General features: G+C 40.1%; 1 protein-coding gene across 2 annotated transcripts in view; it reads right to left on the bottom strand.

Annotated features, from left to right (window-relative positions):
- PLXNA2 (plexin A2) overlaps window positions 1-12369 on the bottom strand; it is a 210301-nt gene that overhangs the window by 161585 nt on the left and 36347 nt on the right. For both annotated transcript variants that reach the window (XM_072137479.1, XM_072137480.1), the window contains exon 2: window positions 10911-12191. In XM_072137479.1, the coding sequence (XP_071993580.1) occupies window positions 10911-12107 (1197 nt within the window). In that variant the 5' untranslated portion in view covers window positions 12108-12191. The remainder of the gene's footprint in view (window positions 1-10910; window positions 12192-12369) is intronic.

The following is a 12369-nucleotide window of genomic DNA, read 5'->3' on the forward strand; positions in this document are numbered from 1 at the left end:
ATGTATTAAAAGAATAAACATCTTATACTCTTCGGGCTCCCTGCAGGATCCCGTCTTGGAAAAGCTCACAAGTAGGGATATTATAATGAAGTCAAGCGTAGTTATCAGGAAGTCTGCCACTTAGGATGCCCACAGATACAGCATCAGGTGCTGTTCCTGCAGTCACACCACATAATGCACTAAAACTCTTTCAATTAGATGAGATTGATGACAGTGTTTTAACTAATAAGTTGCAGAAACACTGTTTCCTCTTTAAATTAGACTCAATTGCAGCCAAGACCAAAACGTCAATCTGCAATCATTAGTCTTTTTAGTGAATCAAGTATTTTCTAAGTCGAGTACATACTAGGGAATACACCATCTCAAACAAAGAAAACCAAGGCTTAGCACATTAATGAAACACATGTGACCAGATGTACTGGGTATACAACACTTAACTGTGTCAATGACGTCACTGGGTGCATTTTCTCAGATTTGTTCAGGTTTTCAGATTTTTGTGATCAGAAGTAGATTAACCCCTAGGGGACTCAGCATCTTTTGGCCTAAAGGACGCGGCCCCATTTTTCAAATCTGGCCTGTGTCACTATAAGTGGTTATAGAGTGGGAACGCTATGAGATATCCAGGGGATTTTGAGATCATTTCCTCGTGACACATTGTACTTCAAAATAGTTTAAAAATTTGGATGAAATCTTTTGCGTTTAGTTATGAAAAAAAACAAAATTTGGCAAAAATTTTGAACAATTCTTTATTTTCAACGTTCTAAATTCTCTACTTTTGATGCAGATAGTCAAAGCTCCCAAATAAATTCATATCTTACATTTCCCAAATGTCTGCTTTATGTTGGCATGGTTTTTTAAGATTCCACATATTTTACTAGAATGTTATGAGGCTCAGAATTTGGGTGCCATTTTTCACATTTTTTGTAAAATCGCCAAAACCCGTACTTAGATGGACCTGCTCAACTTCTAATTGACACTGAGAGGCCTAAATAATAGCGAGACTCATAAATTACCCCATTGTGGAAACTACACCCCTCAACGTATGAAAAACTACTTTTAAGAAGTTTGTTAACCCTTTACGTGTTTTATAGGGGTTAAAACAAAACGGAGGTGGAGTCTGCAAATTGTAATATTTTTTCACAGTACACCTATTTTGGGTGGAAAATTAAACATTTAAAATGGATTAAATTAAAAAAGGCTCCACAAAGTTTGATACCCAATTTCTCCCGAGTACACGGATACCCCATATGTGCTGGTAACCTGCTGTATGGGCGCACGGCCGGGCATAGAAGGGAAGGAGGCGCCATCCAAATCAGATTTGCTATGTCACATTGTACAGGCTTTCTTTTTTTTAATGACGACCTATAGGGGCTTATTTCTTTTGCCACATGAGATGCACTTTTCTGGTATGTAATTTTGGGGCATCTACAGCTAATTGGTGAGATTTAATTAACTCTTTGTTGGTGGAGGAAATGAAAATCATCAATTTTTAGGAAAATTTTTATGTGGTTTTTTTTTGGCCCTTAACCATACCATAAAAATAGTATATTATTTTTATTCTATGGGTCGCCACGATTATGAATATACTTCATTTATATATATTTTTTATTTTTTACCATTTTTACTGAATAAAAAGTAATTTGGCAAAATTGTTGTTAATTTTAGCATCACTGTCTTTCATATGCATAACTTTTTTATTTTTCACCTCACAAATCTGTTTAAGGGCTTATTTTTTGCAAGAATGATAGCTCTTTTTAGTGGTCTTATTTTAGATTGCGTAACTTTTTAAAATCACTTTTTTTAGAGCATTTTTAAAGGGCTTTAATAAAAAATCATCTTTTTCAGAGAGCGTTTTTTTTAGGTTGTTTTTTACGGGGTTCACTTTGCGGATCTAATAACAATTCTGTTTTATTATACAGATTGTTACGGACGCAGGGATACCAAATATGTGGGGGTTTTGTGTATTTTATTCAATTGTACTGAATAAAAACTAATTTGGAGACAATCTTATTCATTTTAGCATCACCATCTTTTTATATGCATAACTTTTTTATTTTTTGGCTGACAAATCTTGTTAGGGGCTTATTTTTTGCGAGAACAGTTGTTCTTTTTAGTGGGCTTATTTTAGAGTGCATAAAATTTTTAAAATTTTTTAAATTAATTAAAAAAGATCTTTTTTCGGAACGTTTTTTGCGTTTTTTTCCTCCGGCGTTTACCGTGCGGGTCCAGTAACAATTCTGTTTTATTATGCAGATTGTTACGGACGCGGCAATACCAAACATGCGGGGGTTTTTTGTGTTTTTATGTTTTTTATACTTTATTAAGTTTTTTTATGGGAAAGTGACATTTTAGGGGCTTATATTTTTATGTATTTATTTTTTTATTTATTATAATGTGTAGTGTTAAGTGTTTTTGCATAATTTTACTTCTACATACTTGAACTTAAACCAGTGATGCTCTGATCACTGGTTTAAGTCCAATACACTGCTCTACAATACTATTTTATTGTAGAGCAGTGTAAACTGTCTGAGCAAGCTTGCGCATGCTCAGACAGTTTGCAGTCAGACCCGGAAGGGGTCTGGCTGCCATGGAGACCGGGCAGCTCCGGGGCACATGCCAGTCCTCGGAGCTGCCCGGAAGAGGATCGGATCCCCCGGTAAGCGGCACGGGGGATCCGATCCACAGCAGGAACACCCTTACACGCCGCGGTCATGCTTGACCGCGGCGTGTAAGGGGTTAACACCCGTGATCACCCGCTGCTTCTGGTACCGGCTCCGTTCGTGAGCCGGTCCCAGAAGCTGGACGTTATACTACGTCCCGGTACGCTAAGCATCTAGCCCCGGGGACGTACTATAACGTCGTGGTGCGCCTAGGGGTTAAGCCAAAATGTAAACAATGCAACTGCATGGAGGTCATGGAGGCGGCAGTGATGGGGCCCATCAGTTAAAAAAAAAACAAGTTTAAAACGTGCATTTCACCATCACACAAAGAGCAAGCAGTCACTTGAAGATGTAAAAAATGGCTTCTTCTTTATCAATCTTTTTAAAATACGGCATACGAGAGTAGGTATAGCTGTTACAAAACCAACTGGTTTGGAAAAAGGAGATGATGAATGCCAACCCACATCTCTTCCCACTATGTTCTTAAAGCTGTAGCAGCGTCTGTATAAACTCAGGTCTCCGATACAGTTTTTAAACAAAATTTTTGACAACATTTTCTAAATGATCTTGCGCATTGCAAGAAATTGTGATAATTCTTGCGACTACACAACCTTCATGCCATGCGAGCGTGGAGGGGGTATGTAGGGGCACGGGCAGAATCATTAAAGCCTGTAAACATCCTGGCCTGCAGTAGTTGTGCCTGCTGTCGCAGCTGCCCGATCCATACATCAGGAGGTCTAAGCCACGGCGGGTGGGAGTGCTCACAAAGCGCCAGCTATGTCTTCCATAGATCCAGGCACTGTGGCTTTGGTAATATTTGTACATTTGTTAACAATGGGCAGGGCGAGGAATTATAACAGCCTGTGAATCTATCTACAGCATGGAGGGGCTATGGGCAACGTCCCAGTAGCCCTTCAAGCTTATTAGCATAATTTAAAAAGTTGATTTTAGAAGGAAGGAGGCCATGGATAACAAATATAAGAAAATTACTACAGTCACAGCACCTGGATCTATGAGTAAGTGTCCCTGGTTTACCCATGATAGATTTTGATGGTAGATTTACATTAAGCAGTTTGTATTAATTAGCTTTCTTTCCTGTTCTTCACTGATAGCTGAGAATGTCTGAAAATGACTTGACACTTTATACAGTCCCTGTATAGTCTAAACATCTTACAGAGCTGAATCATCAAGTGAAATATTCCCTATGTGTGGAAAGTTAAAGTTATCATTCTTTCTGCCTGAAATGGACTGATGGACTGACTTTAGAATTATTTTAGATACACTGCTCACTACTGGAGGAAAAAGCAGAAAAATGATAAAGTGAAGTTGCTTTACTTGCACTATTAATTTCTGAAATGAAAAATTTGGGAAAGTATCTAGTACTTAAAGGGGGTCATTTATCTTATCTCTGCTTGTTTTGGCAAGTTTTTGTGTTTTGTGTTTTTACTGTCGGCTTATTTGGTAATTTATCAATATTACTTTTTCCTTGTGTTCAATGTTTTTTTTTTTCAGATCTCTTTGTCACGCAAATGTCTCAAGTCACTTCTTTCCATTTTCTAAGTTTTCCTTCAGTATGGTTTAATTTGGTGTTTTTTGCACCAAAAATGTTGCAAATTTGAGACAATTTGGTATTATAAATGTAATTTGGGACATTTAGCACAGCTGGAATAGAAGATAAATGTGTCTTACTTAAGAAAACAAATGTCCGGTGGACAAAAATTGCAATGCGTCAAAAAATGTCTCAAAAAAGCAGGAAGAAAAACAAAGATAAATGACCCCCCAAAAAGTGCCTATGTCAGACAAGATACCAAGTGATCAGAAACAAAACTAACAAACATGTCCAAACAAGCATTGTCTGCAGTAGAAAACAAACCACAAAGTAGTCAATCTGAGCCATTCAGTGGCTCAGGTAAACTCAACTAAATCCAAAGCCTGGAAAATATGTCGTCTATTAAAAAAAAGGCTAAATCTCCAAAATACATTAAAAAGTCTGTCAGGGGAATTGTAAGTAGAGCTGCCTGTAAACCGTCAGGATGATGCCCATTATGTCAGGGTTGCTGAAAGCATGACGAGGAAACATCCATAGTGTCACTTTAAATCTCTGTCTGTGTTTTCTGGGTGAGACAGGTGCTAAGTTTGATGTATCTAACAGAGTACAGGATATGGGGGAGAGCATGTCCTCCCTGCTGCTTCTCTGAATGTCAGCGGATGGAGAAATACTACGAGCCGCTGGTTCACTAATTCATGTATTGATTACAATCTACTGCTTTGCTGACTAGAGGAATACAAATGCGACACCATAGGTCGGATACCAACGAGGCCAACACTTCTTTAAAATGGCCATACATTTTTCTTCAATCTACAAGCATATTAGGGAATGTGATGTCATCATATTATTTATACAATCATGTTTTTAGCCACATTGGGCAATAGACTTCTCTAGCATTTTTATCCTTCCATTTACTGAAGTGCTTCTTATAATGGAGATACACCTTCAATAACTATTCCTCATGTAGTCTTCATACCCATCTCAGTTACATGTATAAAATGGGGAGAGGAGATAAAGATGTCTCTGGTGACAGATTCTTTCCCTTAAGAAAAAAGGAAAGGCCTTGGTGATATAGAACATGGCCGAATGTTTATTCACTGACACATGCCAATGGTCAGCCAGACATCAAATGCGCCATGAGTGCATGTGTTTTTAATAGGGTAAGAGGAATAAGCCACTGGGGAAAACTTACCTCCCTTCAGGGCATATAAAGGTCCTTTTTAGTTCCAAGGGGACACAAAGAAATATTTCATCAGATTGATGCCAGTACTACCATAATTAGTGGATTAAAGGGAAATTATCAGAAGGATTCAGAGCCACAAACCATAACCAACCTGTTTTCCAGGAGATTGAACATAACACAGAAAAGCCTAACCCCAATACCCTCATTAGTGTCTCCCACATAGTGTATTGCACCGTATAACTGTCCCCTTTATAGAAGCTCCCCATTTACAGTGCCCATCAATGGCAGTTAACTTTGTAACATCCCTGTTCATATTGTTCCTTCACTTATTCCCATATACATATTTTTGTGTCCCCTTTATGCTGCTGTAATGTGCACCTCTGTGGCCCACAGGAAAATGTCATGACCTGAAGTGGACTGCTCCCTGCTTCACTATTGCATCTTACTCTAGCAGCATCCAAGGATATACCTGCTGCCTGGGACAGATGGGATGTATATTTGTGGTTCATCCAATCACAAGTTATTCCTTTCTATATCTATATACCTATATATGTATATAGGGGATAACTTGGCGAGCGATGGGGATCCAAGTAGTGGGACTTCCAAAAGAAAAGGGTTCCATTGCATCAAAAATGAATGAAGTGGCAGGTGGAGAATGCATGCTGCCACTAAATGTCTACAGCACTGATGGAAGTAGCCAATTCCAGCTGGTGTAATAACTAGTAACATATTCTCTTTAGAAAAACAAAACAATGTTGGGAATTGAATATTTCTTGTACAGTTTTAAGACTACAAAGTGGTCCTTTGTAGTCTGAATAAAAACCCTCTGCATTACCGGCTGGACTGAGCATAGATAAAAACAAACAGCAAGACATGACATGTGCAAGCTTTAAGGAACCCTCAGACCTTAACCTTGCCAATGTGTGACGTATTAGTACAGTGGTGGCTAACCTATGGCACGGGTGCCAGAGGTGGCACTCAGAGCCCTTTCTGTGGGAACCCAGGCATCACCAGAGATGACTTCAGGTATCTTCCTGCAGTCCCAGACACCCCAGGACTTGCTGTGCACAGAGCTATTTTAAAGTGACAGCGGTACCTGGGACTACTGGAGGATTGGAAAGGTGTGAACAGATCTGGATTATCATTGTAGCTCCTGCTCTGTCCCTGACAATTCTTCCTGTTTAGGGGATCCTGGAGCGAAGCTACAATGATCATCCAAATTTCTTCTATTATCTGCTTTATTGGTGTCCTCAGGGTGCTGGTATCAATGAAAGCTGTGACAGAAAAGGGAGTATAAATCACAAATGAAATTTCTGTGTTGGCACTTTGCGATAAATAAGTGGGTCTTGGTTGTAGTTTGGGCACTCGGTCTCTAAAAGGTTCGCCATCACTGTATTAGTACATCGCATGTCAGCTGCAGGTGTATGGAGAAGGCTCATGTGCGGAGTCCTCTCCATACTAGGTGGGTGTTTGCTGCATTTTGCAAACCTACCATCAGCATTAATAAAGCTGCTTATAATAAATATATATTGGACATAACTTAGCAAATAAGGCTGCACTGACAGATGAGACAGAAGCTAAGGACTGACAAACCTGTAAGGGTTGTAGCTTGGCTTACCAGAAAATAGCAAGGGAGAAATGTATTCTCCTTATGGAGATCAACTTTTCAGGTCTTATAACTCGTGCATGCTTCACTGGGGATTCTAGATAAGGATTATGCAAATATGTTTTCCAAACATATGGCAGTGTTCTCTACATCAATGTCTGACTTTCAAGAAGATTTGTGGCATGTTGTGGGATAGTTGTCAAACCAGTAAGTCTCTAGACACCAAAGTGTGGACATTGCTGTTTCGATGTTATTCCAACTTGTCAGTGCAGTCAAGGGGGCTGATTTGGCTTGATGAGAGGCTATGGACTTAGCTCGCAGAGGATTTAAAGTGCAACTCAGTTTTTTCCCCCACAATTGAATAGCTCTTGTGGTGTAGGACAACTTTGCCTATATCTATTTCTAGCAGTTTCTTTTCTATTCTCCTCAGCCTGCAACTGTAATGGCTGTCTCCCCTGGCTGTGCTACTTAAAGGAAACCTACCACTTAAAAGTGGTAGGTTTAGACACATATACATGGCACCAGCTCAGGGTGAGCTGGTGCCAGAGCATATTTTTGTTAGGGGAACAAAGCCCCTATCGCCGTTTTATAAGTTATATTAACTTATAACTCGGCGCACCGCACTTGGGCACGGCGCACCATGCGCGTGCCCGTGCGTGCGCCGGATTCTAAAGTGCTGGAGAGCCGGTGACGTCACCGAGCTCTCCGGCACACACGCGCCTGCGCAACTTGGCACGGCCTGTTTCCCCGTGCTAAGTTGCGCAGGCGCGCGTGTGCCGGGGAGATCGGTGACGTCACCGCCTCTCCAGCACGTTAGAATCCGGCGCACGCACGGGCACGCGCATGGTGCGCCGTGCCCAAGTGCGGTGCGCCGAGTTATAAGTTAATATAACTTATAAAACGGCGATAGGGGCTTTGTTCCCCTAACAAAAATATGATCTGGCACCAGCTCACCCTGAGCTGATGCCATGTATATGTGTCTAAACCTACCACTTGTAAGTGGTAGGTTTCCTTTAAGTATTCATTACTATAATACACAAGAAATTCTCCAGACTCTAATTTTTGAAGGGGAAGGCTGCTGCTCCCTGCTCACTCTGAAGGGAAGAGGGGAAGGTCCTGTGAAGCTGTCTTTGCGTAGCTAGCACGAGAACTGTGTCTGTGCAGAACTATGGATGCAGGAACCTCCTACACAGTAAACTGAGGTAAAATGTGTCCCTTGTTACCTATCAGTCCCTCCATTTATCATTCTTCGGATATTTATCTGTCTCTCTCTTCACCTGAAGCTGTGTCAAAAACTTCCTGCAACCCTCCCCTCACTCTCTGCTCTCCCCACAGGGAAGGAGTTAACCCTTAGTGCTCACAGAGAACAGACTACACATCTTCATGTAACTGTTTCAATGCTGGTTTTCTACTACTTATTGCATGTTCTGCCAGGTGCCAGGCTAGTCACTGTATAGATCCAGTAAGTACACACTACACAGAGCTCAGAGAATTTACTCCTGAGTTGCTTCTCACTACAGCTACTTAGTCAGAGAACACAAAGCATTATTAGGAGTGAGGGCAGCTTATAACTGACTAAGGTTTAGGATACAGACAGGAAGAGGTGAGTCTCTACCCACTTCACTGCTGAGGAGAAGGATTTCTAAAAAGAAGCTCAGAAAATGCTTAAACTATGGAAAGGAAAGTGCAACAAAATATGAGCATATTTCTGTTTGTTTTGAAAGGGTTAATCACATATGACAATTTGGTAAAAACATTCTGAAATTGGAGTTACACTTTAAGGAGATCTCCTTTTCAGGCCATTTATGTACATGAATGGATACAATTGCAAGTTGGCTGATATTTCAGGGCCACCTTGTCCCTATAAATCATGTGCTTTGGACATGCCTTCAAGATAGTCACTGATATCAAACTAACATATTCATGGAGATCCCTCTGGCATAGCGTCAGAAATGCTCTCTAGAAAATAACAGTTTAGGTGGAGACTGCCTGCCACACTTACACATATATACAGACTTTGTAGCTGTCTAATTGGGAAAACCTGTTTTCTAGTTGCCGACAGTTGGCTAACTGGAACTGAAAGAGGATTATGGAAAATTCACTTCATTTCTCTAATTTTCCTTGTTTTCTTAAAAAAATATTCTTTTAAAAGGAATTTATTTAATTGACTTTACTAGAATAAAACTCCATCTGTCCCCACATAAACTGCCCAAAATATGCTAATTTACTATGTTAAGCAACGCAGACAAAAATATTCATATTCAAATGTTTCCAAATTATCAGCCTTTCTACATTAATTGCAAATCCTATAAACAGAGCAGCTGGTATCAACACATTGCAGCTGGATCCATGCTCTCCCTAATAGTCTATGGTGCCAAAAGGTACTCAGTGACTGACACCCTTCCATGTGTGAATGAGCATACGCTGTTAGCTGTCTGTCACCAATAGCTCTGCCCACCGGACTCCTACAAATTAAAGGAGATTTCAATAAAATTGTTGTGGTTAGTTGTGTGGAGGGTAAGCAGGGATTTTCTACTGGAGATCCACTGTGGACAGTGGCACAAGATTTCTTTTAAGGGTTGGAATATGGCTGCACTAAATGCAATACCTTTTTATGGGTCAGTGCCTATGGCTGTTATTTTAGTGGAAATTGCTACCAATCCATTAAAAAGAAAAGTCTGTCGTAGTGAGAACGATTTTGTAGAACTTTTGATTATTCCTAGACTGTAGTTTGTAGTCTCACCCATTTTTCATGACCGATTCTGGGCACATTCATGTGCAGATGACATACCTGAGCACAAAATATCCTTCCATCTAATAAGGTAAATCTGATTTGTTACCTATTCAGCACTAGATGAACACAGACCTCTTATCACTTTAGAGAAACACAATAAAAGACTTCTGGACTGACCAACCAAATCAGCTGAGAGCAGTGTCCTGGCCATGCTCTCTAGTCTCGCCACTTACAGTTAACATTCTTGTGGTTTCATTAAACTGCTTAATGTAATCATCATATTTATAAGAGCGGAGTGATCCCTCTCCCAAAGTTCATGAACTGAGATACTGACGGCAGACAAGGAAACGCAATCCTTAACACAATACAGACTGGGTGACATGCTTGCTTTAAGAAAACATCACTGGTGCTAAGGGTTTTCTACAAAGAAAAAAAAAGAGCTGAAGGATATGCTGATATAATCTTCTAATCACATCAAATAAAATCTGAAAAGAGGAATAACATGAAATTATTTGTTTGGCTTCTGGGAACGAACTCCATACCCCTATGTCGCCCAGCATACATGACTGTAGAAAGCTGACAAATAGTAAAGGGGAAAATAGCACCTATACAGCATCACCGCAAAGCTGTATGTCTTCAGAGCAAAATGGCCTCCATGCACTGCTGTGCCCTCCGGAGACAGCTGATGTATGTGTGGGAAGAGTTGGGATGGCAGTAGAATATACTCAGTGAAAAAATCTACGCAGAAAAAATCTAGATTGCAGATTTTTCATATGCAGCAAATTAGTGACCTGTCACTTATTGCTGTGGACTGTGGTGGGGATATCAAACTATGAATGCAAAGTTTAAGTTCCAACCATTGTCCACAGCCAAATCATGGTAGTAAATATAACTTAAAAAAGATTATATTTGTTTTCTACTGCTTGTAGGATGCCTGCGGTATTACCATTGGGGTAAACCCCTAAGGCATTCTGCAAAGGATTTGATCGGGATTTACCTCAAAATAGGCTATTAGTAGTTGATAGTGACAAGCAGTATAACTATGAATTTCCTTTGAATTTCCTAATTGATCCAATAGAATAACCTACTTGAGATCCTAAGCTGGTCACATCCAACAACACAAATAACAATATATGAAAGAAGAACTTTATCTAAATAAAAGAGAAACATTTACTTACAGCTTTAGTGCACTGGACATCCTTTCCTAGCAACCAGTTTAGCTCCAAATTTCCTTCTCCCTGATAACAAGACTGTAGTCTTTCCTTAATAAGAGCATTGATAGTCTTGATGGGAAAGACACAGAGAGTAGAGTCATCAGGTGGATTGTGATACTGCTTTTGGCCTTTAGAGAATATAGCAAAAAGTACATCATCCTGCACAGATATTTTCAGAGACCTTGCTAATGTGGCACCCGGTTTCGTTAGATAAGCAGCTTGCAGTAAGCGGTACTCCACGCCATTTTTTGTGCATCCAATTGGTAAGGAAACATAAGAGTGAAATTTCGGATCATTTTTGCATAAACGCACAATTCGAGAGGTGTAGAATAGGTCATTTGCTGAATTACTAGAAATACCTTCAGGGGTTTCCGGTTGTACAGTTAAGAAATAAACATAGTTGCCACTGGCAAAACCATAAATGTAAAAAATATCAAAATGAGACACTAAAGCAAGTGTGTCAGATGGAATCTTGATCAGGGACGACACAAAGTCACTGTAGAGCTCATAATCCAACATGGTAGATGACTCTGGATCCCTAGGCAACTTGCGACTCGAAAGAGTAGGAAAATAATCCTGTTTGCCATCAACTGCAGTTCCAATGAAGAGTTTGCCATCCTGACCTTCAGTGTGTACAATCACACCGTACATTGTACCAGTCTCATTGACACTAGAGAGGTAGTGCTCTTTCTTATGCGAAGGTTCTACCAGTATAAAAAGGTCATCCAAACGCAGAAGTTTACATACTCCCTGGTACAAACTACCACATGCCAACAGGCGGTTTTCAGAATAGTCAATAATTAACAGTTTATTCACATTGTTAGTCAGTGTACGAGGTTCACTACATGGCTGAACATTCTGAGGAGGATAGCAGGATTTATTGTCCTCTCCAGGACCAGTGTTATGGGACACCAGAAGCGTCAAATTTCCTGACAGTTTGTAGATTCGATTAACTGCGCCTACATATACTGCCCCTGTGCTCTTGTGCACAGTGAGATGACTAAAAGTCCAGTCTCTCTGCTCAGCATGAAACGAGTTGGTGAGGGAAGCACCAGGAATTTCCAAGGACAGCATGGCCAAAACCAGCAAGACCACAGAAGCTGCCTGTCTGTGGAAAAGGAAAGATTTCACTGTCCACCTCTGAAATCTCTTCTGTTCCATGGCGTTGGATTAAGGGAAGGAAGAGAGATGGAACCTAAGCTCCCTTTCAATGTCTCCAAGAGTTCAGGTCTTCTTTACATGGTTCTGAAAGACAAAGAAAAAAGTAAAATAGTAATGTATACAGCATATGAATAGCAAGATTGAGACGCGCTGATGGGGGATCAATGAGGAAAATATTGGATCTTTTATTTTTAACCCATCTAGGCTTTTTTGAAATTAGGGTGTTTTTCTGGATAATCTCTTTAAACAAGTTGTTCAATGA

This window comes from Engystomops pustulosus, chromosome 2, assembly GCF_040894005.1.
Source record: "Engystomops pustulosus chromosome 2, aEngPut4.maternal, whole genome shotgun sequence".
In the NCBI taxonomy this organism is placed as follows: Eukaryota; Metazoa; Chordata; class Amphibia; order Anura; family Leptodactylidae; genus Engystomops; species Engystomops pustulosus.